This window comes from Metarhizium acridum, assembly GCF_019434415.1.
Source record: "Metarhizium acridum strain ARSEF 324 chromosome Unknown scaffold_29, whole genome shotgun sequence".
In the NCBI taxonomy this organism is placed as follows: domain Eukaryota; kingdom Fungi; phylum Ascomycota; class Sordariomycetes; order Hypocreales; family Clavicipitaceae; genus Metarhizium; species Metarhizium acridum.
Window position 1 is genome coordinate 843,341 of NW_027094017.1, and position 25,236 is coordinate 868,576.

Below are 25,236 nucleotides of genomic sequence, written 5' to 3' on the forward strand. Positions count from 1 at the left end.
CATGTCATCACACTTCGAGTTCTCTCAGTCAAACGAAACGCTTGGCGCACGCAATGGTGCCATTGCGGTGCTCTCCTCTCAGAACACGTTTGGTGTCGCGGAGACAGGACCACCCGGTACCTCAATCACACGTTATTGGCTTAAATCTATTCGGTCGAGCCTCATCTGATTAGCTGACGCAACACCACCTGGAGTTACTATCTGGTGCCCATCACCTCTTTGGCGACCGAGAGCGCAACTCTGCCTACTCATGATGCTAGCATCGCCAGAATCAACTCCAACGTCTTGGTCCCGTCCACCCACCCCTGCTAGTCTTCCTCGCCAGAGTCACCACGCTTGATGCCACCCAGGGATCTCCTTCTTGACATTTTGGGCCCGCCCGCCTACTTGCAACATCACTGCCCATCTCAGCGATGGCGGCATCAATGTGTCGTATCACAGTCCTGGTGTCAACCACATGTGCGCCAGGAAGTCGGTAGCCGTCAACTGGTCCCTCTCAACACCATATATTCTTGCTCCCCAGCGAACCAGGCTACTTCTATTTCCTTTTCAAAGCTCTGGCAATACTACGGTGTTTGAGGACTCACAAAGACTCAGAACTCACTACGGGGTATCAGAGTTAATAGTAGGCATTGGCTCTTATATTGCCTCTTTATGCCCCAACTCACTGGCCTTTGGCACACGGATCCTACGTTTGCACGGTTTCATCAGCTGGTCTCTTCGGTATCAATGACGATGGACATGGAAGTGAAGTAGCTTGGTCCTGAGAGAGAAGCTTGAGCCTATCTGCCTGCCACTTTAGGCCCGTACACCCAGAAGATTGGTCCATCCAAACGAGTTTTTGATGGCACTCATTGAGTTGCCTCGACGCATGAGATGGCGGCTAAGTCAATATACCTATGTATTTGCTCTTACAGCCACATTTGCCGCTCTCGACGCTTGGAACATCGGTAGGCATCTATACAGGCGTGTCAACGCACAGGGAACAAGACTTCTGAGCTAACATGCTCAGGTGCCAATGATGTCGCCAACTCGTTCGCAACGTCAGTCTCTTCCCGGTCTCTGACCTTGAAGCAGGCCATGGCCTTGGCAGCTGTCTGTGAATTATCTGGAAGTGCAACCGTCGGCAGTCGAGTAGCTGATACGATCCGCACCAAAATCGTCGACCCTCACCAGTATGACTCCTCGCCTCCAGCCCTCCTGCTCGCCATGATGTGCACAGTGTTGGCAAATTCGACTTTCCTCACCGTGGCCACACGGTATGGCATGCCGGTTTCCACTACGCATGCCATGGTTGGCGGGCTGGTAGGCACAGCCAGTGCGTCCATTGGAATTCGAAATGTGAATTGGGGATGGAAGGGCCTCTCGCATAATTTGCTACCTGGGCCATTGCACCTTGCATGGCGGGATGCCTGGGTGCTTCGCTATTCCTAACCACAAAGCATAGCGTTCTTATCAAGTCGACTGCGGCGCAACGGGCCTTCTATTCCATTCGCTTTTATACTTTTCTTACTGTTGCGTCCATTACCAGTAAGCGTTTGACGAGTTGACATCAGTCAGGTGTGGGCATGCTGGAGCTGACAATGTGCAGTGCTGATTGTATGGAAGGGCATACAGATAGTCGAATTATCAGTTACGCAGGTTCTGTTGTCCGTTGGCATCGCAGCCGCTGGCGCTACATTACTGCAAATGACGTTTATCATGCCATATCTCTGGATACGAATTATGCGTCAGGACTGGACCTTGAAATGGTATCATGTCTTTCAGGGACTTTGGCTTTTACGACGACAACCACCTCCGCCGACTCCTCCTGGGTTTGCAAAGCCGCAGATCAAAGACTACTATCGTGGCCACCTGAACCCCGAAGAATTATATTGAATGCGAGCATCAGAGACATTATTGCAATCGGTGCAGAGGGGTCGACCCGAGCAACAACCCGACATGGTTAAGGATGTTGATCTTATCCCACCACCATCTGCCTTATCACCGGTGCTTTCTACTCGAAGAGAGTCTCTATCAAACGATAGGCTTATTCCTCCCAGACCACCCGGACCATCGACGAGTTTTCCCGTCATGGCCTGGAAAGCCAATCGCTTCTTCGTGGCATCGAACAAGACGTCATTGCAATGCAGAAGCGCAATGCAGTGCTAAAATGGGACATTGAAGACATACATTCTCGAGCATCGAGATTTGACTGACAACCGAGCAGAATACGTGTACTCATCACTCCAAGTCCTCACCGCGGCTGCAGCATCATTCACACACGGAGCCAACGACGTCTCAAACGCAATTGTCCGCTTCTCAACTGCATACCAAGTGTGGTCAACAGGGACCATCCCCGATCTTGTCAATATTCCCATTTGGGTGCTTTGTTTTGGCGGTGGAGGGATTGTGCTCGGCCTGCTGACGTACGGGTACCACGTCATGAGGACATTGGGTAATCGACTGACGCTTATTTCGCCGAGTCGAGGATTCTGTATGGAACTCGCCAGCGCCGTTACTGTCCTCACGGCGACCAAACTCTCGCTGCCTGTGTCCACGACCCAGTGCATCACAGGAGCCACGGTGGGCGTCGGCCTGGCAAATGGAGATTGGAGATGTATCAATCCGAGGTTGGTGGGATGGATATTCTGGGGCTCGTACATTACCGTGCCAGTCACGGCATTGATATCCGGCTGTCTGATGGGCTTGATTCTGTATGCACCCAAGTGGTGAACTTTATGTTTCGAGGTGTGGAATTCGCGTTCTAGGAATGGAATGACATTTGGAGTTAGGAGTTTAGAGCCAGTGTTTCTCTGGGACTAGCAACGGTTTTTTTTTTTTTCCGAAGTTTCAACGTGGCCCGTACAAGGAGCTAGGATGTATTGATATTAGAACGCGAGGGACAGACATGAGGTTCTGAGGTATGAATATGATGTAAGATATAAGTTTATAGAGCGGATAGAAGAGAAAAAATAAGACACGATTGATAAAATTGGTAAGTAAATTTTATGAAGTGAATTTCTGAGAAAGACGGTGGTCATGGAAGTGGAAGTGAAGTTGTGAGATGTATTCATGCATCACTGACCGGTCGCGCATCAGCTTAACGCGAGCCTGCGACTTTCAAGAGGAGCGTTGAGAAAAGGACTTCCACAGGTGGGACTAGCAAGGCTTCGGTGCTACAGCAAATCGACTCTATTGAGGCTGCTGTGAGCAAATGAAAGTATTTACCAAGGTATTTGAAGGCGTCGTAGAATTTAGGCGAGGGGTGGATAATGGAAGTTTACATGATTTGCTGGACAAGAGCAAAAAAGAAAAAAAAAAAAGAAAAAAATTAATTACCAGATAATATAAACTCGTTAAGGCTATCTGATAAACGCTCCATCTCGTCTTAACCGCTACCTTGATGTGTTCTATAGTGTGAATGCCACAAAACTATGCTTCTAGTTTTACAGGGGCTATATATGGGGAATACGTATAATAGCTGCAGTCATTATTCTAAAACGATTCTTCCTTCGGTTCTAGCCTTTAAACACGGCGGAGCATGGAACAAGTGCCCTCTCCTCGAACGTAAGAACATGGCATACAGGATGCCCGAAACATACACTGCCGTAATACTTATCAACATGGGCCACTGAAACTGATCTGGCTTGGAGAAGGCGATTGTAGATGCAAAAGAGAGAAGCTCAAAGAGGTTCTGGAATGTTGCTTCTGCCGTGGAAAACGACCCTCGGTGGGTAGCTTCGACTTCCTGTTTTTTCGTCGAGAATCAGAACCTAACGAAATCCTTGAACTTGGACATGATGATTGGCTTCTTCACCGCTTGGACTATGCTCTGCGCGCAAAGATCATAGCCCCAAAGACCCAGTCGGCTAAAGGCCACGCAGATGGCCATGACTGTTGCGGACATAAAGGCATCGCTTGCGCGCTTGTTCACGTCCACCATGTACCAACACACGCCGATTGCCAAACATGCCATCTGCCAGTTCAAGCTCCACAACCCACCCCGTATAGGACCAATTCTCCCAATGAGCTGGGGCGCAACCCACGTGGCGCTCAGTTCGACAATGGTGCTGCCTGTGCGGGCGATGCCTACATGCAACGGGGTGTAGCCGACCGACATGAGGTATGTGACCATTTGGCCGGAAAAGGAGAGGACTGTGAGATAAAGAAGAGACAGGGAGAAGGAGGGGAGGAAGGCGGGGTGGCGGACGTAAAAGGGGATCGAAGACAGAGGGAGGATATTTGAGATGAAGGACGTGAGGCGTGATGGCGCCCGCTCATCCTCCCCTCGGGTGGACGAGGCAATTTCCTCATCGGCAGACACTCGCTCGAGGGCCGGAACACTCTTGTATACCTGCGGCTGTGAGAAGCAAAGGCGAGACGCAGGGCTCGGGGTCGACGTACCCTCTCTATGCAGATGTACTCGATGAGAACAGAGGCCACGTTCACGCCCAGCACGGTCCAGATTGCGATGACGGTAGACGCCATTGCGACGAGGGATATGACAAACGGCCCGACGAGTTTACATGCGAGGTCAATACGGCGAATCCTCGCATTCATCACTGTCGCGGCATACGTCTTTTTAGAGATTTCTTTCCGTCGGCATTAAAAAGAGCACAACGTACCTCGTCGCCAATCCTCGTCCCCCTCCGTCATGACAACAACCTACACATGTAGCTGAATGAGCAACCTCGACTCCATTCAACACAGAAAAGGGAAACGTACCCAGTCTCTCTCGACGGCGATTGTATTCATGGCAGCACACAGCTTCTCGACGCACGCCAACGCCACGAGCAGCGCAAACAGCCCGTTTACGCCCGTCACTCCCAAGGCCCGCATGCGCAGCTCGATGAGCAACAACACGCCGCAGCTCCCTGCCACGGCGAGCCTCTGGCCCAGAATCGACACGCGCACGACGCCGAGTCGATTCCCGCTGTCGATCCATGTGCCGAGCGGGTGCGCGAGGAGCATGGCCGACAAGCTGCGGACCAGGGCGTAGATGGACATGGGCGAAAGCGTCGAGGGGAATATCGATGCGAGGAAGAGCACGGCGCCAAACTCGAAGAGCCGCGAGTTCCACATGGACAGGAAGTGGGAAGTGTAGAGTTGCCATTCTATGCGGGCGCGGCTGACGTCTGTGTTGCTGTTGCTGTTGCTGTTGCTGGGCGCGAGAGACTCATGGTCGTTGGATTGAGGCATCTCTCATGCGAGTGAGTCCCTTTAGCTTGGAGGAAACTGCGATGGGCGAGTGCCGGAAGACGGCCATGGGGCGGGAATGAAGCTACAAGTTGTATGGATATGCGGTCTGCGGGCGACGGCTGCGCGAAAGTTGTGGTTCGACTCGGATGGAATCGATCCGACTTTGTAAATCGACGGCAACAAGACTGGCGCTAATCAGCCGTTGGAGTTCCGAGGGTGGGAACACCCTGATATCTGTGGCTTGCGGGTGGCACCTTTTGGGTATAGAACGATCATTTGTCATTTTTGGGCAAAATAGGGTGTCGAATGAGTCCATGTCTAACTTTATTGTCCATGTTACTCTATGCTCGCAGGAATGCAAACATGTCTGCTCTTCTAATAACCGCCAAACACCACCGCTGAGAAGACACCCATGAACTAATACGTGTAGTCCATAGTGTCGTACTTGCTCTTTGCGCGAATCTTTGGTCCGTACCTGAACAGGATCCAGGGGATGGGCAGCAGCGCCAGAGAGAAGAAGCCGAGGAGGCTGCAGGCCCAGCCTATTCCGAGATTATTATACACTGGTTTTTTGCGTCAGCAGCTGATTTCACAACCTCTCAACTCGGTCAAAGAATCAAGCCTACTTTGGATTGTAAACAGGGGGAATGCCCCGGCAAACCCGTATCTAGCCAAGCCATTTGCGCTCACAGCGCTAGCTATCACACTGCCATGATACGCATCACCAATGTACTGCACGGAGCTGACAAACACGCAGAGGTTCCCCCATGCAAAGGGGAAAATGGCAACGGCAGGGCTGGCCCAGCTGACACTTGCTCTCGCCGACCACGCGTACCAAAACAGTCCAACGGGAAGACCCAGGCTGCCAACCATGGCCGGGTAGAGACGCTGTTCAGGAAGCGTTTTGAGATGGGGGTGCAGCGCCAACTTCTTGCGGTAGATGAGGACGTCGCAGAGGATAATGGTCAGGAAGCCGACGAGACACCCAGCCGCAATGGACAGGAACACCAGCCCGGACGACTCGAGGCTGAAGTGGTACACGAGGCCAAATGTGTAGGGCACGCCGGCGAAGAAGCTGAAGAGGATACCAAAGTTGACCGCCACATAGAAACACAAGAAGGTGACGATGGGCTCGGCGAAGAGCATGTGAAGGGGGCGAATGACGGCCACACGGGCAAACAGCGAGAGTCTGGCCCGCAGGGGAACCTTGGGAGGCAGCTTCAGGCCCTTTCTTTTGGCGAGCCGGCGTTTGACAATGGGGTGGAATGTCTCGCGGACAAAAGGCAGCTGGAGCATGCAGAAGATGGCGAAGAAGATGAGCGTCCACTGCGTCCACCGCCAGTCTCTTCTACTAACGAGGAATGAGCCCATGACGGGTCTTGACAAGAAAAGAAGGAAAGGTCGACTGTTAGCAAGATTCCATACATGGATGAAACATGGTGGCCGCAAAGTTCAACGTACCCGAGCCCCGGTCCTAGAAACGGCATCAGCACAAATACCGCTCCGGCCAGCCCTCTCGACTTGGGGGGGAACGTCTCGGATATTGACGCCGATGGGACAGCCAGCACAGGCGACCAGCAGAAGCCGCTCATGAAGCGGCAGAAACACAGCACTCCAAAGTTGTGTGTGAAGCCGGCGCCGAGCGTGAACAGAGAGCCTAGGGGCGTCGTGAAGACGTAGATTGGCAGGCGGCCGACGGTCTCGGAGAGCGGACCGCCGACGACGGGCCCGAAGCCGAGGGCGAAGACGTACAGCGCCACGGGTAGGATGGCGACGGTGCTGCTGACGTTGAACTCCGCCATGAGCTGTGCGCGGCCGGGGCTGAGGATCGAAGTTGCCGCCGAGCTACAAGATGCTGTTAGTTGTTGTGTCACCCACGCTTGCGGCATTGCCTGTCTTACGCCATGAATCCCATTGACGATGTGCACGAAATGAGCATCACTTTTCTCCACGCGGGCCAGTTCATTGGGTTTGAGGCGTCTTTTGCCCATTTCTCGTTGGAAATGACTTCCCTTGGAGCTTCGGCATTCTCAATCCGATTCTCTTCGTCCGTGTCTCCTCCATGGGGCGTCTCGCTGTCGGTGGCGTTTTTGCCAAAAGTACCTCCGTCTTGAGCCTTTTCAGCATCACCCGGTGCCTCCAGGTCTATAGTTGTCCGCATTCTGGCCAGCTTGATGTCCGAGCTATGTTTGATTTTGCGCTGTGTCCCGGGTGGATCGTTCGCCTGGGGGCGGGAAGAGGGCAAACCTGTCCACGTAGGGTTGACGAGGCAGCAACACTTTGCGGGAATGTGTTTATAATTCAATGCCGAGATTCATGGTATTTCAAACCAAGACAAAGCTGTATTAGTATGGATTTCCTTTTTTATTTTTTGGCCAAGCATAATCTCGGACGGCGGTGAGTCGGAGGTGGCTGTCATTTTTATACATGCAGCCACTGGTCCATTTTGTAAAGACTTGGCCATGCTTTGTGGATTTTTAAACCAGCTTGCCCGGCCTGGCCTCGCGTCTTATAGATCCGGTTAGTCGCGCCTTGAAGATTGGCCAGCGCAGGGCGTGGTGCGCATCGTGCCGTGTTCCCATTACTGATCCCCCGATCAGCTCATCAGTCCCGGGCCCACTTTTGCCGAGGTGCGGCGGCGCCGTCACGGAAGATGGAGCCGTCACGGCTTTGTTCGATTTCCAATGTTGAGTATATTTTCGGCGGGTGATTTGATACTTGCCACCTGGTTTTAAGGAAGGTGAGACGGCTGTAGTTTAGACATATGATAGCCAGTGCGCTGTCAAACAACCCTAATCTGTGTTTTGAGCCGTGTCTTGGATGGGTTTGGGTGCCACGATGCAACGATGCGATCCATCCCAACACTGCGTACAACACGTGGATATTTCCCGAAAACAAGGGAAAACAAGCTTGACCTTCCACAAGGCCCTGGCAACAGGGATTATGCACCGCTAATCTTTGTGTGGAAGGAATGACTAATAGATACATGAAGCATTACCCAGGGCCTACAGCAAGCTTTGCAGATTGGATCTGATGAGACATTTGTCCGTGCGACGGTGTTTGAAAACAGTCTTCTTCACAGAAGTCAGGGTATAAAACTTGCACGATGTAGGCTGCTAGCCTAGGCAAAGGGGTGTCGAGTTCGATGTTATTCCAGAGAGATGAACGACTGTAAAGTGCGCAGCCCGGGGCCCCCTGGTTTCTTGAACGGACTTCTTGCCTATTATCGCTCACCACTCAACATGTCTGGCCAGTTATTGTCCACTAATACTGCCAAGGGACCTGTAGCAGCTGTTTGTAACTCATGTGTAACTCATGGACCGGGTAATGAAACGACAGCGGCGAATGAGGAACAAAGCTACCCTAGGATTTCGGGTCCATTCAAGACGTTGATGAGCTTATCATGTAGCCAAATTCAGCTCAAGTAGTATTTTCTTAATTCAGATGATTCCACATCAGTCCCGAACTTCAGCGACTCAAATGGCGCAGGGATTTTGTCATCTGGTGAAGCCCCTGGCGGCAACCCGTGCGTGATTCATAGGTGGCGCTCTGTGATGGCTGCATCCCCAGTTTGTCAGCGTGTGAGGCGGCCGGTACACAATCTGATTGCGCCAACGCACGTCATGCCGGCCCGTGCTAGATGCTGCGTTCTTTCTGCCATGACATGCGGACTGTACGGAGCTCGACGAGTAATAGATATGTGCAAACGAATATAACTGGAGGCGGATATGCAGTGCTGCTTGAGGTGTGGCGTATTATAAATAATATAATCATTCACAAGAGCTTTGCCCTTCAACTGATTATGAATTAGCAATGAATAGAATTTGTATAGTGTCTTGTTTCTCTCCGAACAACTGCGATCACTGCCCATTTTCAGCGACCCTATCCTGACAACTGCTCCCGTCGCGATGGCCACGTCAGTCTAAAAGCCCACGTTACATTAACCTCTTACCACCCACCTGGCCTAACGTATCTGCACCATTGCATCTAGCACTCCAATCACACAGCCGGCCCAGCAAGCATTGGATATGCTTCCCACTTGCTTTCGATCTAGTATCCCTGGCGAGTGTTCCCGTACCCGCAGGATAGAATTCGCCTTCCACCTGCGCAAGATCTAGGGTAGCAAGTGGAGCGAAGGTTGGATCGTGGGCTCTCAGCAGCAAGGAGATTGATGTAAAGACCACCCGAAGAACCAATTTCCTCTGACCAAAAGAGCCCTGCAGAGTCGAGTACTACAGTGTCAAGATTGTCTCAATTATCGTGAGCTGGTTCTGCGCTTCGATGCTGAAACCCGTGGTGTTGTTTGTTGCGTGCCGTTTTTGAGCAGGTGTCAGTTCACTAACCCCAACCCATCAAGGTTCTGTCCGTGGGGTTGATGCGGGCAAACGCCGGTCCGAAAATTTTCATGAGCCCCTCTATCGATAAGGGAGAGGGGCAGCAAAGATTCTAAATTCGTCGACCCAGGCTCATGTTCACCACGCCTTTCCACGATTAGGCGTTTTACGCGTTTTAATCGTACATTTCTCACTATGCCGCACGATATTCTCGTCGGTAGCTCGTGCTACACGGCTACCAGTGCACAAGAGATCAAAGCTCGTGCCAATAAGACCAGCCAGCCCAAGATCCAGCAGATCCGGGGCCAGTGGGTGTACTTTGTCGACCTGAAGTCGTCCAGCAAGGCTGTCCTGGAGAAAGTGAAAACACTCCTTCAGGATGTCGACTCCGAACCTCTCCTTGCTTCTGAGAGCACTAGCAACACAATTACCGTCTACGTCACCCCCCGATACCTCTCGCCATGGAGTTCTCAAGCCACCAACATTGCCCATGTCTGCGGCTTGAAGGAGCAGGTAAACCGTATTGAAAAGGGTCGACTCATTGTCATCGATTTCGAAGAGCCCTATCAAACTGGACAAGACGCCACTTTTCGAGATGTCCTATACGATCGCATGACCGAGATATTCTCCTTCGAGAAGCCCGAACTTGACGTCATGTTTGCTGCTGGGGTTCCTGCGCCACTTGTTGTCGTTGACATCTTCGCCGACGGCAAGGATCCTCTGATCGTCCTCCGAGACTACAACAAAGAAAAGGGACTGAGCCTTGATGAATCGGAAATGGCGTACCTTGTCGACGTGTTCAAGAAGCTCGGCCGCTCGCCTCACGATGTAGAGCTTTTCATGTTCGCCCAGGTCAATTCGGAACACTGTCGCCACAAGGTATTCAACGCCAGCTGGACAATTGACAGTGTTAAGAAGAATAAAAGTTTGTTCGAAATGATCCGAAACACACACAAGAAGACTCCCGATTATACCGTTTCGGCTTACAGTGACAATGCCGCTGTTCTTCAGGGTGAATCTGCGAATTTTTGGGCCCCTGACTACTCTACTGGAACTTGGACAATGACCCCGGAAGTTGCCCATATTTTGGCCAAGGTCGAGACTCATAACCATCCTACCGCCATTTCGCCTTTTCCCGGTGCCGCCACCGGCTCTGGTGGTGAAATTCGTGACGAAGCTGCTGTCGGACGCGGTTCCGTAACCAAGGGCGGTCTTGCCGGTTACTGGGTTTCTGATCTCCTGATTCCCGATCATCGAGCTCCATGGGAAGTTGATATCGGCCGCCCCTCTCACTACGCCAGCAGTTTAGACATCATGCTTGAGGCCCCTATCGGCAGTGCACGCTTCAATAACGAGTTTGGTCGCCCTTGTCTTACGGGCTGCTTTCGAACGCTTCTTACCCCCGAAACTCCCACAGAAGATGCTAAAGCTGAAGCTTCTGCATGGCGCGGATACCACAAGCCCATTATGCTGGCTGGTGGTGTTGGCACAGTTCGCCCTTCTAACGCACTGAAAGAGGAGCGCTTTGTCCGCGAAGGTGCCCACGTCATTGTTCTCGGAGGCCCGGCCATGTTGATTGGCCTCGGGGGTGGTGCTGCGTCTAGTAATGCGTCCGGCGAGAGTAATGCTGATTTGGACTTTGATAGTGTGCAGCGTGGAAATCCAGAGGTTGGTTCATTCTGAAATTGTGTTTGAAGGCCTTCATTTTGCTAAATTCTTGCACCAGATGGAACGCCGCGCCCAAATGGTCATCAATACATGCACTGCTCTTGGCGAACAGAACCCGATTGCTATGATTCACGATGTTGGAGCTGGCGGCCTCTCCAATGCCCTACCCGAGCGTATGTTTTGACCCCTCAGCATTTAGCGCTGCTTTCCTCCGTTCAATTTGACCCCTAACACGTTGTACAGTTGTCAAAGATGCTGGTTTTGGCGGCAACTTCGAATTACGCCAAGTCGAGAGTGCTGACCGAAGCATGAGCCCTCTGCAGATCTGGTGTAATGAGGCTCAGGAACGCTATGTTCTACTCATCAATCCCGAAAACATGAATCGATTCACTAGCATTTGCCGTAGAGAACGTTGCGGATTCTCAGATGTTGGAGCAGTTGCCACCAAGGACGCAAATGGTGACGCCAGGTTGATTCTCACAGACCGCGAATCTAAGGAATATCCTCGCCCCATTGACCTGCCAATGGATGCACTATTCCCACCAAAGCATCAGCAAGAACGAAATGTCAGCTCAAAAAAGCCCAATCTGACGCCTTTTGATGCTCTGGCCAGTCTTCGCAAGGCATTCGGAGCTGACCTAGACAATGCAACGCTGTTGAAGAACGCGGTGGAACGGGTTTTCCTCATGCCAGCAGTGGGCTCAAAGTCTTTCCTTATCACCATTGGTGACAGAACTGTCGGTGGTCTTACAGCCCGCGATCAATTCGTTGGACCCTGGCAGACTCCAGTGGCCGATGTCGCCGTGACAGCTACCTCATTCAGCCTTGGTGGAAAGCAAAGAACTGGTGAGGCTATGGCCATGGGTGAGAAACCGACTCTGGCTCTCATAAATCCCGCAGCCTCTGCCAGAATGGCTGTCGCAGAGAGCTTGATGAACATTGGTGCTGCAGATGTAATGGGAGACTTGCGCAGAGTCAAGCTCTCGGCCAACTGGATGGCAGCTGTCAGCCACCCTGGCGAAGGTGCGGCTCTTTATGAGGCCGTCGAGGCTATTGGCATGGAAATGTGCCCTGAAATCAGCGTCAGCATTCCTGTTGGAAAGGACTCAACGTCCATGAAGGCTGTTTGGAAGGAGCAGAACGAAGTGAAGAGTGTAACAGCCCCCGTCTCTGTTGCTATTTCGGCTTTCGCGGTTGTGGAGGACATTTTGAGCACATGGACCCCTCAGCTCCGAAGAGTTGAAGAGGTTGGAGAGTCTATTCTCATGTTTGTTGATCTGGCGGAAGGTCGACGAGCCATGGGAGGCTCAGCGCTGGCCCAGTCGCTCGGTGCCATTGGAAATGAGGCCCCCGACATGAAGAACTTTAACCTCATTACCGACTATTTTGATGCTCTGTCGCAGCTTCATAAGAGTGGCGTTGTCCTGGCGTATCATGATCGTTCTGACGGAGGTTTGATCACAACTATTGCTGAGATGATGTTTGCTGGTCGCTGCGGCGTCGACATGATGATGGATGGTATTTCGAAGAGCGGCTCGGCTAGCGACATGGTTGAAGCTTTGTTCAATGAAGAGCTTGGTGCTGTCTTCCAGGTCAAGGCGTCTGATGAGATCAACTTCAAGCGATGCTTCGCCACCTGCGGTCCCCCTCCCGGTCTGATTCGCAAGTTTGGAGTTGTCAAGGCCAGCCCTAACCAGTCTTTGACTATCCGCCACGGGGCGACCACCTTTGCCAATCTTGACCGCGCCGAAATGCAACAGTGGTGGTCCAAGACATCCCACCAGATGCAGCGGCTCCGAGATAACCCTGCCTGTGCTGACTCCGAATACGCCACAATTTCCGATGTGTCTGACCCTGGTCTCTCTTACCACTTGACTTACTCACCATCCGAGAACATCCTGCCACTCACATCCTCCATTACTGGATTTTTCAACAAGACTCCTCGAGTCGCTGTTCTCCGAGAACAAGGTGTGAATGGACATGCTGAATTGGCTTTCGCTTTCAGAGCTGCTGGGTTCGAGCCGGTTGATGTTCACATGACCGATGTTCTTGGAGGACGGTCTCTTGCTGACTTTACCGGTATTGCTGCCCCCGGTGGATTCTCATATGGCGACGTTCTTGGTGCTGGCCAAGGCTGGGCCAGGTCTGTTTTGATGCATGAGAGCACACGCCGCGAGTTTGAGCATTTCTTCAGGCGTCCCGACACCTTCGCTCTTGGTGTCTGTAACGGCTGTCAGTTCCTGACTCGTATCCAGGAGCTCATTCCTGGCACGGAACACTGGCCAACCTTTGTTCACAACGAGAGTGCTCAGTTCGAGGGCCGATACAGCATGGTGACAATCAAGGAAGATGAGAGCAAGCCCTCCGTCTTCTTCCACGGCATGAACGGCTCATCACTCCCTGTGGTTGTGTCTCATGGCGAAGGAAGAGCCAAATTCTCATCACCAAACTCCCTGCAGGAACTGACCAACTCGGGCATGATACCCATGCGTTATGTTGACAACAGGCTGAAGGTCACTGAGAAATATCCTTACAACCCCAACGGCAGCCCCGGGGGTGTTGCCGGCGTCTCGAGCAAGGACGGCCGTTTTGTTGCTATGATGCCTCACCCTGAACGAACCATCGTTGCCGGCGTAAACAGCTACATCCCGCCCAAGGCCACCGAGGAGTGGGGTGACTTTGGTCCTTGGGTTCGAATCTTTAAGAGTGTCCGTAGATGGGTTGGTTAAGTGGCTCAGGGGCATTTGAAGAAAGAAAGGGAAAAAAAAGGCAAACAAGAGATGGAACGAGTGAGGCATAATGAAAAGACAAAAATACCAGGGGTCATTTGTTAATGAGAATAGTGATTTTCCTTTGTTCTACTGCGCAGGTAGCAATGACAATTATAGATACGGGCTCAAGCTATTGAGTATATAATAAATGAGAAAACAAGACACACTGTGATAGGGGTCACAGTTCATGTCGGATGGCCACCGTGTCGAGTGAAGCCATGTCACTGACAAATTCCGCGGATATCGTGGATTCATGCCACGCAACCCGTGGACTCATTCGCAGCCACGCTCTGTCCGCCGAGTAAACACTCGCACTTACAAAGCTACTCTCCGGGCCAAGAAGGAAAACCACCACTTGCGCAGTCTAAGCCCGCTGCATCACGGGCGTGCATACGGCCCCCGACGCAACGGCGTCTGACCCGAACCACCCGATGCCCATTTTCCTTTGCCGCGACTCTCGCAAGTCCCATGACGCCGTGTTTGTTGGCACCGAATGCGCCACGACACGCTGTTGCTAGATTTGTTCACGTCAGTGCCTGCGCCGAACCTCGATGCTAGAGTTGAAACCCAACAGTGTAGTTGCAGTCTCGCCATTCATTCGTCCCATGGACAGAAGCCGTGTTTACAATGGCCCTCGATTCCGCTCTCAAGCAATACGTGCACCCCGTCAGATTAACCCCTTTGACGGGCTCCCACTCGTCGCCTTCCAGGTCCGTGACAGACTCCCCGCTCGTTGGCCGCGCCGTCTAACCTGCCGTACTGCCCGATGATCCCGGCCATTGACTTGCTCATGCTTCGACACGTCAAAGTAGTGGAGGGGGCGGCGTCGACGGGGGTCAAGTACGCCGATGCGAAGGGAGAAGCAAGGACTCCAAGATGATGACGGCGAGGGCATTACGACCAAACTGTGAAGGGGTGTGTCATGGAAGAGCAAACATTGGAGTTTATGACATGGCGACCCGGGCGGGGGAATTGCAGAAACATGACGGGGGTTCTAGAAACGCAGCTCGATTATAGTTACAATGTAGATTATCGTTGCTTACGCCCACCATGTGTCCCCGTTCACCAACCAGCCATTACTCTACGGAAACAAGCTCCCTACAGGGCTGGCCCGTCCCAGAATTCCCGCCGCAGCTTGACGAACCAGGCTTGTTTGTGAGGAAACGCAACTTGCTTCTCCTTGGAGAAGCCGTGCGCGTCCAAGTGTCGCAGCACCCTGGTGCCGGGTCAGTACTCTTGTTCGGAAGCGAAAAGGGGGGAGGAAGCCCATACCTCTGGTTATCAACCCTCGGCTCCAGGCACACATTCATGGTTCTCGGGTCGGCCGTGAAGCAATAGTGCACCAGGCTCGTGAGCCACGCGGCCACCCTGCCCCTCGACCACTCCTCCCCAACCATGATGTGGACGCCGCGGTCCCAGTCGCCGGCCTCGTCGCCCACGTGGCGGCCGAGGATGTCCTCCTTGACCCAGTACAGCTCAAAGTATCCAAAGGGGACGCCGTCCCACAGGCCAATCACTGGGAAAGAGTGCCTTGAGCACAGCGCCGTCTCCAGGAAGTCGGGGGCGTAGCTGCCCCAGAAGTCCCTGACGCGCTGGCTCGCGAACCACGACCGGAGGAGGTCCCGGTCGCTCATGGACGACAGGTGGCTCTGCTCCGGGGGGTTAGGCCCCAGCGGCCCGAGGTAGGGCACCGGCAAGGCCGAGGCCGAAGCGACCCGGAACGACAGGTACTGGCCCAGGCTGTCGATGAAGCGGGTGTAGAAGACCTCCCCCATCCTCGGGGGCTTGGGCCGCAGCGGGTGGCGCGCGCCGTCGGTGTAGACGTACTGCAGCGGCGGCGGCGGGAAGTAGGTCGGCAGATGGGACGAGGAGAAGTACGGCCCGAGGGGGAACGCCGGCGCGGCCGCGACACTCGTCGGCATCGGCGCGCCCGGCACGTCGGCGGCCAACTGCCCGCCACTCGGGGTCAGGGCGCCCGTGGGCGTGAGGGCCGGCGTCTGCGTCTGCGACTGCGACGACGAGTACATCTGGCGCAGGTCCGAACGCCCCGGGTCGTCCTTGATGGGCGAGCCCGGGCGACTCGTGCCGGGGGATCCGGGCATGTCGACGCCGCGGACGGGGTGCAGCGTGAACAGGAACAAGCGTCCCGGGACCTGCCAGAACATGCGCTTCGAGACAAACATGTTGGTCCAGCCCTCGCCGCTGTCATCGACGCAGGTCCCCACGGCCGTGTCCTCGGAGGCAATCAGCCCCATCCTCTCCAGCTTGGGGATCAGGTTCCTCCCGCGGAGCACGCCGTCCCTCTTGATGCGAATCTTCCACTCGCCGACTGGCTTCGCACCGGGGGGCGTGTCCTTGGAGGCAGCCGTGAGCAGTTCCCTGTCCGGAGGCGGTTGGTGAAAGTACCAGTACAGCGTGATCCAGAGCATCATGGCGATCTCCCTCGTGGGGCTGGCGGCGGGCTTGAATTCGGTGTTGGAGGGGATGGAGATGGACGATATGAAGAGCGTGTCGTTCTGCAGCGTAGGCCTGGTGAAGGGCCTGATGCGCCTCTTTGTTTTGGGCGGCGGGTTCTCGTCCTGGTCTGCCGCGACGACATGGCCCTCGCTGTCGTTGAGGCCCTCAAACTCGACCCTGTCTTCTTCGGTGTGTAGCGCCGTCATCCAGCCGACGGGATAAGGATGGAGCAGGTTATTGTGAGCGTGGCTGAATCCCATGCCGCCAAAGACGGGGGTGACGGTGAACTTTTTGCCATCGGGCAGATGTAAGATCTGGGGCCTCATGGTGCCGCAGATATAATTTTTTCCCTATTTTTTTTTTCCACGCGAGCTCCAGGATAGACTGAGTTTGAATGTGAGTAATAAGATGAACAATGAAAAAAGAGAAGATAAGGGGAGGGAAACCAGGAATATTTGGAGTCAACGCCAGGGCTCACTGAGAAACAGAATTGAAGTGACCAAGGTGATGATGCCCCGCTCTAGAGTCTGGAGTACGTAGTTCGATGACTCGAGGAGAGGAGAGGAGAGGAGAGGAGGGGTGGGGTGATCAAGCCAGGCCAAAGCCGACCGTGTCATGTCATGCCGCTCAAAAATTGCCTTGCTCGCCATCTCGGCAGGAGTAAAGACGCATCGAAACACATCAAATAAATGTAAAAAAATACACAGCCTTCGTGTAATACAGCGCTATTGGGTCGTGTGATACTCCGAGCCGGGCCTAGTCAGAGAGAGCCCGTCGGGCATGCTCCGGGTTGCGCCGAGACGGGCCACGCAGGTTCGCCGGGCCAATCATGCGATGCGCGTTTCACACAGCATGACCAACACCAAGAACCGCATTTGACCAATGTTGACCAAGGCCGTCTCGGGCATTGGGTGCCTGTCGGGAGCGGGGCCTGTGTGGGCTGACAATGGATGCTCCCGTTGTGACAGGATGTGACCAGATGTGACCAGATGTGATGGCCATGAGTCTAACGAATTGCACACGCCAGGCGCGGTAATCCGTCCGGATCAGAAAGGAAGTTCTATGCTAAAGTCATGAGAGGCCATGGCTGTTTTGCGGCTATTGCGTCTAGCTTTGTCACAAGTGTGTCATCGTTATGATTGGCCTTGAGGTGGCTGAGAAATGCCATGAAATCTATCGTATGCCGAGTACTCCGTGTTGCTAGCTAAACATCGACTCGGTCCTTGATGCTCCGCAAAGACTAATGTGAAGACGTTCTGGACCTCTCTGATCTCTTCCCTTTGCGCTCTTGGCCATGGCCATGGCTGTCGTGGTCGTGGTCGTGGTCGTGGTCGTCGTCACCGTCACCATCCTCATCCTCCTGCTCCCGCTTCCTTGCCTTGCCGCCCTTCTCCTCCTCCAATACCTCTTTGACTTCCTCACCCCCCAAATCCTTCATTTCATCCCACTCAACGCCGTATTCTGTAGCGGCAAACTTGATCTCTCTTCGAAGACCATTGGCGTCATGTACGAGTTGGTCCCATTTCGCCGGGTCGAACCCCCGTTCTTGATACAGAGCGTTTTGCCGCCTTGAAACCGTCACGTTCATGGCTGCCTTGTAGCTCAAGTCGCGGCTGATGAACAAGAACCACAGATAGCCGCCCATGATGCTGGCCAGTCCCGCGAGGTAGGTGATGGGCTCGACCAGGTCCCAAGCCCATATCGGTGTGAAATGTCACATAATAAACAATCCCCCACCAGGCCGCCAACGCTGCAAAACCGCCCTTGGCGAGTGCATGAGCACCCTTGTGCGCCAGTAGATCGCACTCTCGCTTCACCGTTGCCATCTGATCAATCTCCTGGGACATTCGCCGCAGCCTCATTCGCATGTAGTATGTCCTGTCCTTGAAGCTCGGCACGGCAACTCGCAGTTCCTCGGCGTGACCCTCGATGGTGACGGAAAACTCGCGGCCACGAGCGGCGTCTCTGATAAAGTCGCCAATCTCGGTGCTTCCACTCCAGCGGACCCAGTGAGTGTCGCCCTTGCTTGGCCCCTCGCGCCCGAGTCCAGAATAAGAGGCAACATTGGACCCGTTGCCATTGGACTCCTCCCTTCTCCCATCATTACTCTTGTTGCCGCCCGTGTAGTCTGCCTCGGCCCGGAAGATGATTTCAGGCAGCTTCTCGCGATCCTTTACCAGAAGAGGGGGAATTTCAGCCTGAATGAGCCTCTCCAGGTAGGAGAGCGGCTGCTGCGGGTGGACGAGCAACGCCAGAGGCTCAACCGCGTCTTCTTTTGGCTTGTTTGTTTTGGTCTCGTCCGAATTGATGTATTCTTGCTCGGGGTGAAAGGGGATGGGGAGGATGAGCTTCAGCAGCCGAGTGGGAGTCGTAAGCAGACGACCTGCGACGACCAGTTAGTGCTTTGTGTAGCGGAAACAAGCGTGATTACTCCCTTGGCTTCTACAGACCTTTGGTTGCATCTCCCCCGGTCGGGTCGGGCGAGGTCGACTTGGGCAGCGATCCACTGCTCTCGCGATGCCACGGCCTGTCGTCGACCTTGCGCTGTGTTGTACTGCGGCCGCGAGCCTCGTACCGGGCACTAGTGTAATTGGTGTGTCTTGCGCTGGAACTTGAGAACTGAAGAGCACTAGACACTATCACGGGCCACGGTGAAGCTCTCCAACAGCATACTCGCGGCTTGCCCAAGACCACGGCGGGCGGCCGAGCGAGCCTGTTGGCGGCCAACAACGTGCCACCCAAGACATGGCCCATGGCGCCCTGCAGGATCCGAGTGCAAGTGGCGGTTGTGCAGGCACGGCGTGAAAAGACCAAAAACAAAAGCAGTGCGGTCTAGTAGCCGCCGCTGGCGATGCGAGGTGGAATTAATGGATGGTCGCCTGTGCAGCCATCATCAATTGATGCTTGCCGAACATGACAATTGACGTTGCCCATCTGCCGGAGAATGACGTCACGAATGCCAGACGCCATGTGCTCGGCCAGAGAGAGCCTAGCGCACGCCCCCAGGCCCAGGATTCAGGAACAAGGAGACGGGCGCTTGCTAGTGCTCGCTGCTCAATTGGAAGGCGTACGCAAACTTCAGCGGGGCGCCCACGGCATCAACTCTTCACGTTTTAAGATTCGAGACGTGGCTCCAACTAGTTGTTTATGCTTTGCAGATGGAGAACCCAAATGGTCGGTATCCGGATCGACTTGATTGCTTCACACATCCCGCTGGCGGCACGAGTCTTGCTGCCATGTACACTTGTAGATGTCTGTCACGGACGGCCTTTTTTGACTTGGCCTCACTCGACTTACCAGGTCTTTCAATGCTTCTTATTCAGTACCAAACAAACCCTAGCCGCGAACGAATTACCATAGTCTTAGAATGTGTATACAACTACCATAGAAGAGATCGTACAGTTTGATGGTCTACATTATTACATGTGGTCCACCAACTAGTAGTTCCATGCTTACTTTTTGTGACGGAGCCACGATATACTACAGCAGAACTCAACGGGTAGTTAAACTTTTTACTACAATATTTGCAGCATTCTTGAACGCTGTTCAAATACATGAATGGTCATGCTTAATGCTTGCTGCTGGGAGTTATACTTCAACGGCCCTCAGATGCCTAGGTACGTACCATGGCGTTTGTCGTCTTGTGCCGTTGCCCACATTGGCATTATTTCGGTCCAACTGAACGATGAAAGAGCTCAACAGAGTTTAGCAGGTGTGCTGCAGTAGTGAATTCTACTCTTGTAGTCCCCATGTGCTAGTCGAACAAAGTGTCTTTACATCTTTCAACCTTAATGTCGCCCTCCCTGGTGTGTGGTATCCCAGTATACTCGGCGTAGCATACTCAAAGGTACGAGGTCAAACTTACTAGACAGAAAATCGGCCATTATAGTGCCAAATTTACTGAGCTGGTCCTTTGTGATATGCTTCAGCCACTTGCAAAAGCCAAAACTATATGCAAATGTGTATCAACCTCAGCGCCCTTGGGAATTCCGACATGTAGGAAACCATCACATATCTATACTCTCTTTGCCTCCACATGCAAACTGCCCAGTTCTGTTCGTCTTCCTCGTTCTGCAAGGGTGCACTTCAATTCACTTTTCTGTATTATTACTGTCAATTAAGAAAGCACCAACATCACAGTCTCTTTTCACACTTACGCCCCTGAGTCACCCTGGGCATCAAAAGCTTCAACCATGGCTTCTACTGCCGGTGCAAAGTTGCCCCTTCCAACACCTTTCGGGCCTGCAGCTCTTGCATCAGCCCCCGAGGCTATCTCCAAGTCTCCGTCCATGTCTGCGGAAACGGGCGATGTGCGAATGACTCCAAACACTATACTTGCTCTTGACTTGTCGCCCAACGAGACTTGTATGCCACTTGGCTCACCAGTGCCATTGACCTCTGATACGCCACTCGCTCTCGATTTGGCATCCGTCAACCACAACCTAATCCCAGCTGGCCCACGAGTGCCACTGACCGCGAGGGCACTGTTCGCTCATAACTTGGCATACGACGGGCCCTCAATCCTACTTGGCTCGGCGAGACCATCCTCTGCAGTCGCATCAGCCGCCCACGATGACGAAAAAGCACCTCAACCAGATCCCTTCCAGTCGTTCTTTTACCACACCCCGGTCGTGCCTCCTGTGAGGCGTTGGTTCCCGAGTATCGTAAACTCTCAACAACGAACGCGTTCCGACAGATTGATTCGACGTGCGGGCGTCGATGTCTTGTATACCCAAGCCGCCCTCATGGCCGACGAGAAGCGGTTCGACTGGGAGAGAAGATTCATGGGATACTTCCGCTGGACGCCATGGAGCCGGCAAAGCGGCGAGGATCTTGTCCAATGGGTCCGGGCCCGTGGATATGATCTCTCATGGGGCCCTCACGGCAAAAAAGTTTTTGAAACGGCCTCGCAGAGTGGTTATCCACGCAAGAAATACTATCCAGCATTCGAAGCCGTCTTGGACGAGTTCACTTACCGCATGCAATGCATGACTCTGAGCGCCGGCATTTACAACCTCGTCTTTGCGAGAATCCACCCGGACTATTACATCGTCGTGCCCGTTGGCCCGAGTCGCCCAGTCTACAACCCTGACGACTTTTCTCCAATGGAAAATACCTTCATTGCCACGTGGTATCCCTTCTGGTTCCTCCTTTTGGCCGAGCTGCCCGGTGAGGATCGATACTTGACTTTCCGTCGCGAGTTTATGCGTATCAGCGACACGCTCAGAGGCTACTATATCGAGCGCACACCCTATTGGCGCGGTTGCTCTGATCGACTTCAATCGGTGAAGAGTGCGAAGGGTTTCAATTTGTCGTGTTGAATGGATATGTCGGTGCCAAAGCGCATGGCTTCTTGGGGAGGGGACCTGTATCTTTTTTCATCTTTGTTCTATCCTTGTTTTATTAGCTAGCTCACTTGCGAGCACAACCAGTGGGTTCGGGCATATTTCTCGTCATCCTGACTGTGTACCACTAGTATTTGGATTGGATTTATATTGTGCCAACTTAGGATATTAAATTTGAATGGTTCTCAGCACTCTTGTGGCGTTTCCTGATGTAACGGTGAAAGATTTAACGCTTTGCGTCGGTTTGTGGCTCGATGGTGATGTGTAGTGATCCTTGACTCCTTGGTGTTTGTCACCATCAACGTTGAGTGATCTGCGAGGTTAACAGTGGGGAACATTTAATGCGTCTCCATCTTGTAAATGTCAACGACTGGTTGGATTCCAGATTTCCAGATGCCATCTATCAATGTTAGCTCGGCACTAAGTTGCTGAGATGCTGCACGGTTGGCCAATCTTATCCGTCAATGTTGGTGGACTTGGCAACTTCGGGCGGCGATGGCGGGGTTTCTCCAACGAAGCCCCGCACCAAAAAGACGAATGTGACGGGCCAAACGTGTGACGGCCAAGGCCAAGCCCAATCTCCCTCTCGAATGCTCTCGCTATTGATTTCTTTTTCCAGGATCTAGCGGTGTAAACCAAATATCTCCGCAAGGCCAAGTGTTCGTTGTACATCTCAAGCTTCACGCCGTCCTGAGAATTGACTGTTGACAGCCGACAGGCATCTCGGCAATGGCTGGCAACAAGGTCTATCGCGCGAGCACCACGGCTCCGGTGAATATCGCCGTTGTCAAGTAATTGTCTCCCCCACCACGCTCAACCTTGCAATTGAGGGCGAACGTCTGCTGATATCATCTTGAATAGGTACTGGGGCAAGCGAGATGCGAAACTCAACCTCCCGACCAACAGTTCTCTCTCCGTCACGCTCTCTCAAGCCGATCTCCGGACCCTGACGACAGCCTCCTGCTCCGCCTCCTATTCCGATGGTGATAGCCTGATGCTCAATGGCGAGCCCTCGGACATCTCCGGAGCACGAACTCAAGCCTGTTTTCGCGAATTGAGAGCTCGTCGTGCCGCCCTGGAAGCTTCCAACCCGTCTCTTCCCAAGTTGTCGACCTTGCCCCTGAAGATTGTCTCCGAGAATAACTTCCCCACTGCTGCTGGTCTGGCTTCCTCGGCCGCTGGCTTCGCTGCCTTGGTTCAGGCCATTGCCAACCTATACGAACTTCCAGACTCGCCGTCGGAGCTTTCCCTGATTGCCAGACAGGGTTCCGGATCAGCATGCCGCAGCCTCTTCGGCGGCTACGTTGCGTGGAGAATGGGTGACAAGGAGGACGGAAGCGACTCCATGGCCGACCTGGTCGCGCCGGCGTCGCACTGGCCCAACATGCGTGCACTTATCCTCGTTGTCAGCGCCGCCAAGAAGGGCGTTTCATCCACCTCTGGCATGCAGCAAACAGTTGCCACGTCCGGCTTGTTCCAGCAGAGAATCGCCCAAGTCGTCCCCGCCAACATGGACCTCATGGAGGAAGCTATCAAGGCCAAGGACTTTGCCAAGTTTGCCGAAGTGACCATGCGCGACTCCAATTCGTTCCACGCCTGCTGTGCCGATACATATCCCCCAATTTTCTACATGAACGACGTCTCCCGTGCGGCTATTCGCGCCGTGGAGTCAATCAATGCCAAGGCTGGAAGGACTATTGCCGCTTACACTTTTGATGCCGGTCCAAACTGCGTCGTTTACTACCTTGAGGAAGATGCCCCCACCGTGCTTGGTGCGTTTGCAGGAGTTCTGAATGGCGTTTCGGGATGGAAGGAAGACAGCGTTAGCGCCCAGTCCGGCGCAAAGTTGGAAGATGGCATTGCTAGCACGTTGAAGGACGGAGTGAGCAGAGTCATTATGACTGGCGTTGGCAAGGGTCCATTGAAGACGGAAGAGTATTTGGTGGGTGAGGATGGTCAGCCTGTGAAGAGGTAGGCATGGTGTGAGATTTGGGACTAGACATGTCATTGTTCACCTAGAAGCAAGCCATTATATATTAAGGAATGCTGTAATTACTCACAGCCATTGCATATTCGCACCTTTCTTCGATACATCAGGTCAACTCAGGCGATTCAGAGAACTCTCGCAGCACAACGCAGGCTGAGGCTTGGTCGGCGTCCATCTCGCCCATCACCAACAGCTAGCGCAGCTGGCATGGTTTAGTTGGCAGCTGTCAGTGACTGGCTATCAAAATAACCAGGCATGTTTTCACAACACCGTGTCATGGACACGTAAACCCACACCTTTCTTCATCACCGTCCAGTTTTTTTTTCTCTTTTTTCTCTCCAATGGTGTGTTGCGGACCACGGTGCGAAATCATTGTCCTCTCATTTATGGCTTAGTACGATTCCAGCAACAGCCGTCCGTTGAGCACCGCTTTGGCAACTTCGCACCTCTGACATCTCACTCACCATGGAGCAAAAAGTCCTCCACAACGATAAGAATAACCAGACGCCCATTCGTGTCGCGGATTTGATCAAGAAAGGGGATGATGTCGAGATTTCCGAGCTTGACAAGTCAGGCAACGTTCAACGTCGCTGGCTTCATCGCTCAGACAATACCATAGCGGTTGTCAGTTCCACCATGCTCCAACACTCACTCACTCACTTTACCACCAGCTCATGAATCAATCTACTGACATTTCACGCCGCAGCTGGAATCCGAAACCGAGCCAAGCAGCATCATTCACAGCTCCGTGCGGGAATGGAAGCGATTTCTCTCTGACGCCTTTCTGCCCATTGGATTTCCCCACTCGGTATCCAACGACTACCTCGCCTATCAAACCTATGATTCTTTGCAAGCCTTCTTCTCGACAATCACGTCCCTCTTGGCCAATCGAGCTTTGCTCCAGGGCCTGGGGGTGGGAGATGCCGACTCCTCCGCCACATTTGCGATGCTCATCACCATCCTCACAGATGCTACAGTCCCGCATTGCCACCATCGTGTTCGCGCACCGCTTCGGCCTGCGCATCGAGCCCGACGCCAAGCGGTTCCGCTTCCTGGCCGACATTTTCAACGATACGGCGTTTTTTCTTGAGCTCTACAGCCCCTACTTTGGAGACTATGGCAAAATACTGGCCCTCTCTGTCGGGCAGGCGTTGCGGGCCCTGTGCGGAGTGGCAGCTGGTGCTAGCAAGGCCGCCTTGAGCGTGCATTTCGCCAAGCACGACAACTTGGCAGAGTTGAATGCCAAAGAGGCCAGTCAGGAAACAGCAGTGGGGTTGATTGGACTTCTCGTCGGCACGCTGGTGGTCAAGCTCGTGCAAGATCATCAGAGTGTCGTTTATTTGATGGTGACTCTGGTCCTTGCCCACCTCTGGATGAACTACCTTGGCGTGAGGAGCGTTTGTATGACGACGTTTCAATCGCCAGCGAGCTACGATTCTGTTCCGGGAGTACATGACGACGGGGACGGTGCTCACTCCAGAGGCCGTAGCCGC

The 25,236-nt window shown here is 53.5% G+C and overlaps 12 protein-coding genes across 13 annotated transcripts; 6 read left to right on the forward strand and 6 right to left on the reverse strand.

Moving 5' to 3' along the window:
* Window positions 1–844: 844 nt before the first annotated feature.
* Window positions 845–1,434, forward strand: J3458_004311 (uncharacterized protein; the record flags this gene model as incomplete). The annotated part of the gene is made up of 2 exons (XM_007809906.2): window positions 845–950; window positions 1,013–1,434. The coding sequence occupies 2 exons, from the start codon at window positions 845–847 to the stop codon at window positions 1,432–1,434; spliced, it is 528 nt and encodes a 175-aa protein (XP_007808097.2).
* Window positions 1,435–2,147: 713 nt separating this feature from the next.
* J3458_004312 (uncharacterized protein) lies at window positions 2,148–2,645 on the reverse strand (the record flags this gene model as incomplete). Its single annotated transcript, XM_066118142.1, has 1 exon — window positions 2,148–2,645. The coding sequence occupies one exon, from the start codon at window positions 2,643–2,645 to the stop codon at window positions 2,148–2,150; it is 498 nt and encodes a 165-aa protein (XP_065976742.1).
* A 426-nt stretch (window positions 2,646–3,071) lies between these two features.
* Window positions 3,072–5,321, reverse strand: J3458_004313 (uncharacterized protein). Of its 2 annotated transcripts, XM_066118144.1 has the most exons (4): window positions 4,708–5,321; window positions 4,608–4,647; window positions 4,387–4,544; window positions 3,072–4,336 (listed from the first exon to the last, which is right to left on the reverse strand). In XM_066118144.1, exons 1-4 carry the CDS (start codon window positions 5,179–5,181, stop codon window positions 3,749–3,751), a joined length of 1,260 nt encoding a protein of 419 aa, XP_065976744.1. In that variant the 5' UTR covers window positions 5,182–5,321; the 3' UTR covers window positions 3,072–3,748. The 2 variants fall into 2 exon arrangements, with proteins under 2 accessions (XP_065976744.1, XP_065976743.1); XM_066118143.1 differs by having other exon boundaries at window positions 3,072–4,544; window positions 4,708–5,291.
* Window positions 5,322–5,892: 571 nt separating this feature from the next.
* On the forward strand, window positions 5,893–6,546 carry J3458_004315 (uncharacterized protein; the record flags this gene model as incomplete). Its single annotated transcript, XM_066118145.1, has 1 exon — window positions 5,893–6,546. One exon carries the CDS (start codon window positions 5,893–5,895, stop codon window positions 6,544–6,546), a length of 654 nt encoding a protein of 217 aa, XP_065976745.1.
* A 532-nt stretch (window positions 6,547–7,078) lies between these two features.
* Window positions 7,079–7,342, reverse strand: J3458_004316 (uncharacterized protein; the record flags this gene model as incomplete). The annotated part of the gene is made up of 1 exon (XM_007809904.2): window positions 7,079–7,342. One exon carries the CDS (start codon window positions 7,340–7,342, stop codon window positions 7,079–7,081), a length of 264 nt encoding a protein of 87 aa, XP_007808095.2.
* Window positions 7,343–8,865: 1,523 nt separating this feature from the next.
* ADE6 (phosphoribosylformylglycinamidine synthase) lies at window positions 8,866–13,912 on the forward strand (the record flags this gene model as incomplete). Its single annotated transcript, XM_007809903.2, has 3 exons — window positions 8,866–11,183; window positions 11,242–11,356; window positions 11,427–13,912. The coding sequence occupies exons 1-3, from the start codon at window positions 9,711–9,713 to the stop codon at window positions 13,910–13,912; spliced, it is 4,074 nt and encodes a 1,357-aa protein (XP_007808094.2). The 5' UTR covers window positions 8,866–9,710.
* A 1,140-nt stretch (window positions 13,913–15,052) lies between these two features.
* On the reverse strand, window positions 15,053–17,082 carry J3458_004318 (uncharacterized protein; the record flags this gene model as incomplete). The annotated part of the gene is made up of 2 exons (XM_007809902.2): window positions 15,227–17,082; window positions 15,053–15,170 (listed from the first exon to the last, which is right to left on the reverse strand). The coding sequence occupies exons 1-2, from the start codon at window positions 16,735–16,737 to the stop codon at window positions 15,053–15,055; spliced, it is 1,629 nt and encodes a 542-aa protein (XP_007808093.2). The 5' UTR covers window positions 16,738–17,082.
* Window positions 17,083–17,651: 569 nt separating this feature from the next.
* J3458_004319 (uncharacterized protein) lies at window positions 17,652–17,849 on the reverse strand (the record flags this gene model as incomplete). Its single annotated transcript, XM_066118146.1, has 1 exon — window positions 17,652–17,849. The coding sequence occupies one exon, from the start codon at window positions 17,847–17,849 to the stop codon at window positions 17,652–17,654; it is 198 nt and encodes a 65-aa protein (XP_065976746.1).
* Window positions 17,850–17,913: 64 nt separating this feature from the next.
* Window positions 17,914–19,165, reverse strand: J3458_004320 (uncharacterized protein; the record flags this gene model as incomplete). Its single annotated transcript, XM_007809901.2, has 2 exons — window positions 17,914–18,794; window positions 18,862–19,165. The coding sequence occupies 2 exons, from the start codon at window positions 19,163–19,165 to the stop codon at window positions 17,914–17,916; spliced, it is 1,185 nt and encodes a 394-aa protein (XP_007808092.2).
* A 1,372-nt stretch (window positions 19,166–20,537) lies between these two features.
* Window positions 20,538–21,732, forward strand: J3458_004321 (uncharacterized protein; the record flags this gene model as incomplete). Its single annotated transcript, XM_007809900.2, has 1 exon — window positions 20,538–21,732. Exon 1 carries the CDS (start codon window positions 20,605–20,607, stop codon window positions 21,730–21,732), a length of 1,128 nt encoding a protein of 375 aa, XP_007808091.1. The 5' UTR covers window positions 20,538–20,604.
* Window positions 21,733–22,341: 609 nt separating this feature from the next.
* MVD1 (diphosphomevalonate decarboxylase) lies at window positions 22,342–23,863 on the forward strand. Its single transcript, XM_007809899.2, has 3 exons — window positions 22,342–22,415; window positions 22,468–22,547; window positions 22,618–23,863. Exons 2-3 carry the CDS (start codon window positions 22,486–22,488, stop codon window positions 23,729–23,731), a joined length of 1,176 nt encoding a protein of 391 aa, XP_007808090.2. The 5' UTR covers window positions 22,342–22,415; window positions 22,468–22,485; the 3' UTR covers window positions 23,732–23,863.
* Window positions 23,864–24,208: 345 nt separating this feature from the next.
* Window positions 24,209–24,833, forward strand: J3458_004323 (uncharacterized protein; the record flags this gene model as incomplete). The annotated part of the gene is made up of 2 exons (XM_007809898.2): window positions 24,209–24,367; window positions 24,450–24,833. The coding sequence occupies 2 exons, from the start codon at window positions 24,209–24,211 to the stop codon at window positions 24,831–24,833; spliced, it is 543 nt and encodes a 180-aa protein (XP_007808089.2).
* Window positions 24,834–25,236: the final 403 nt, after the last annotated feature.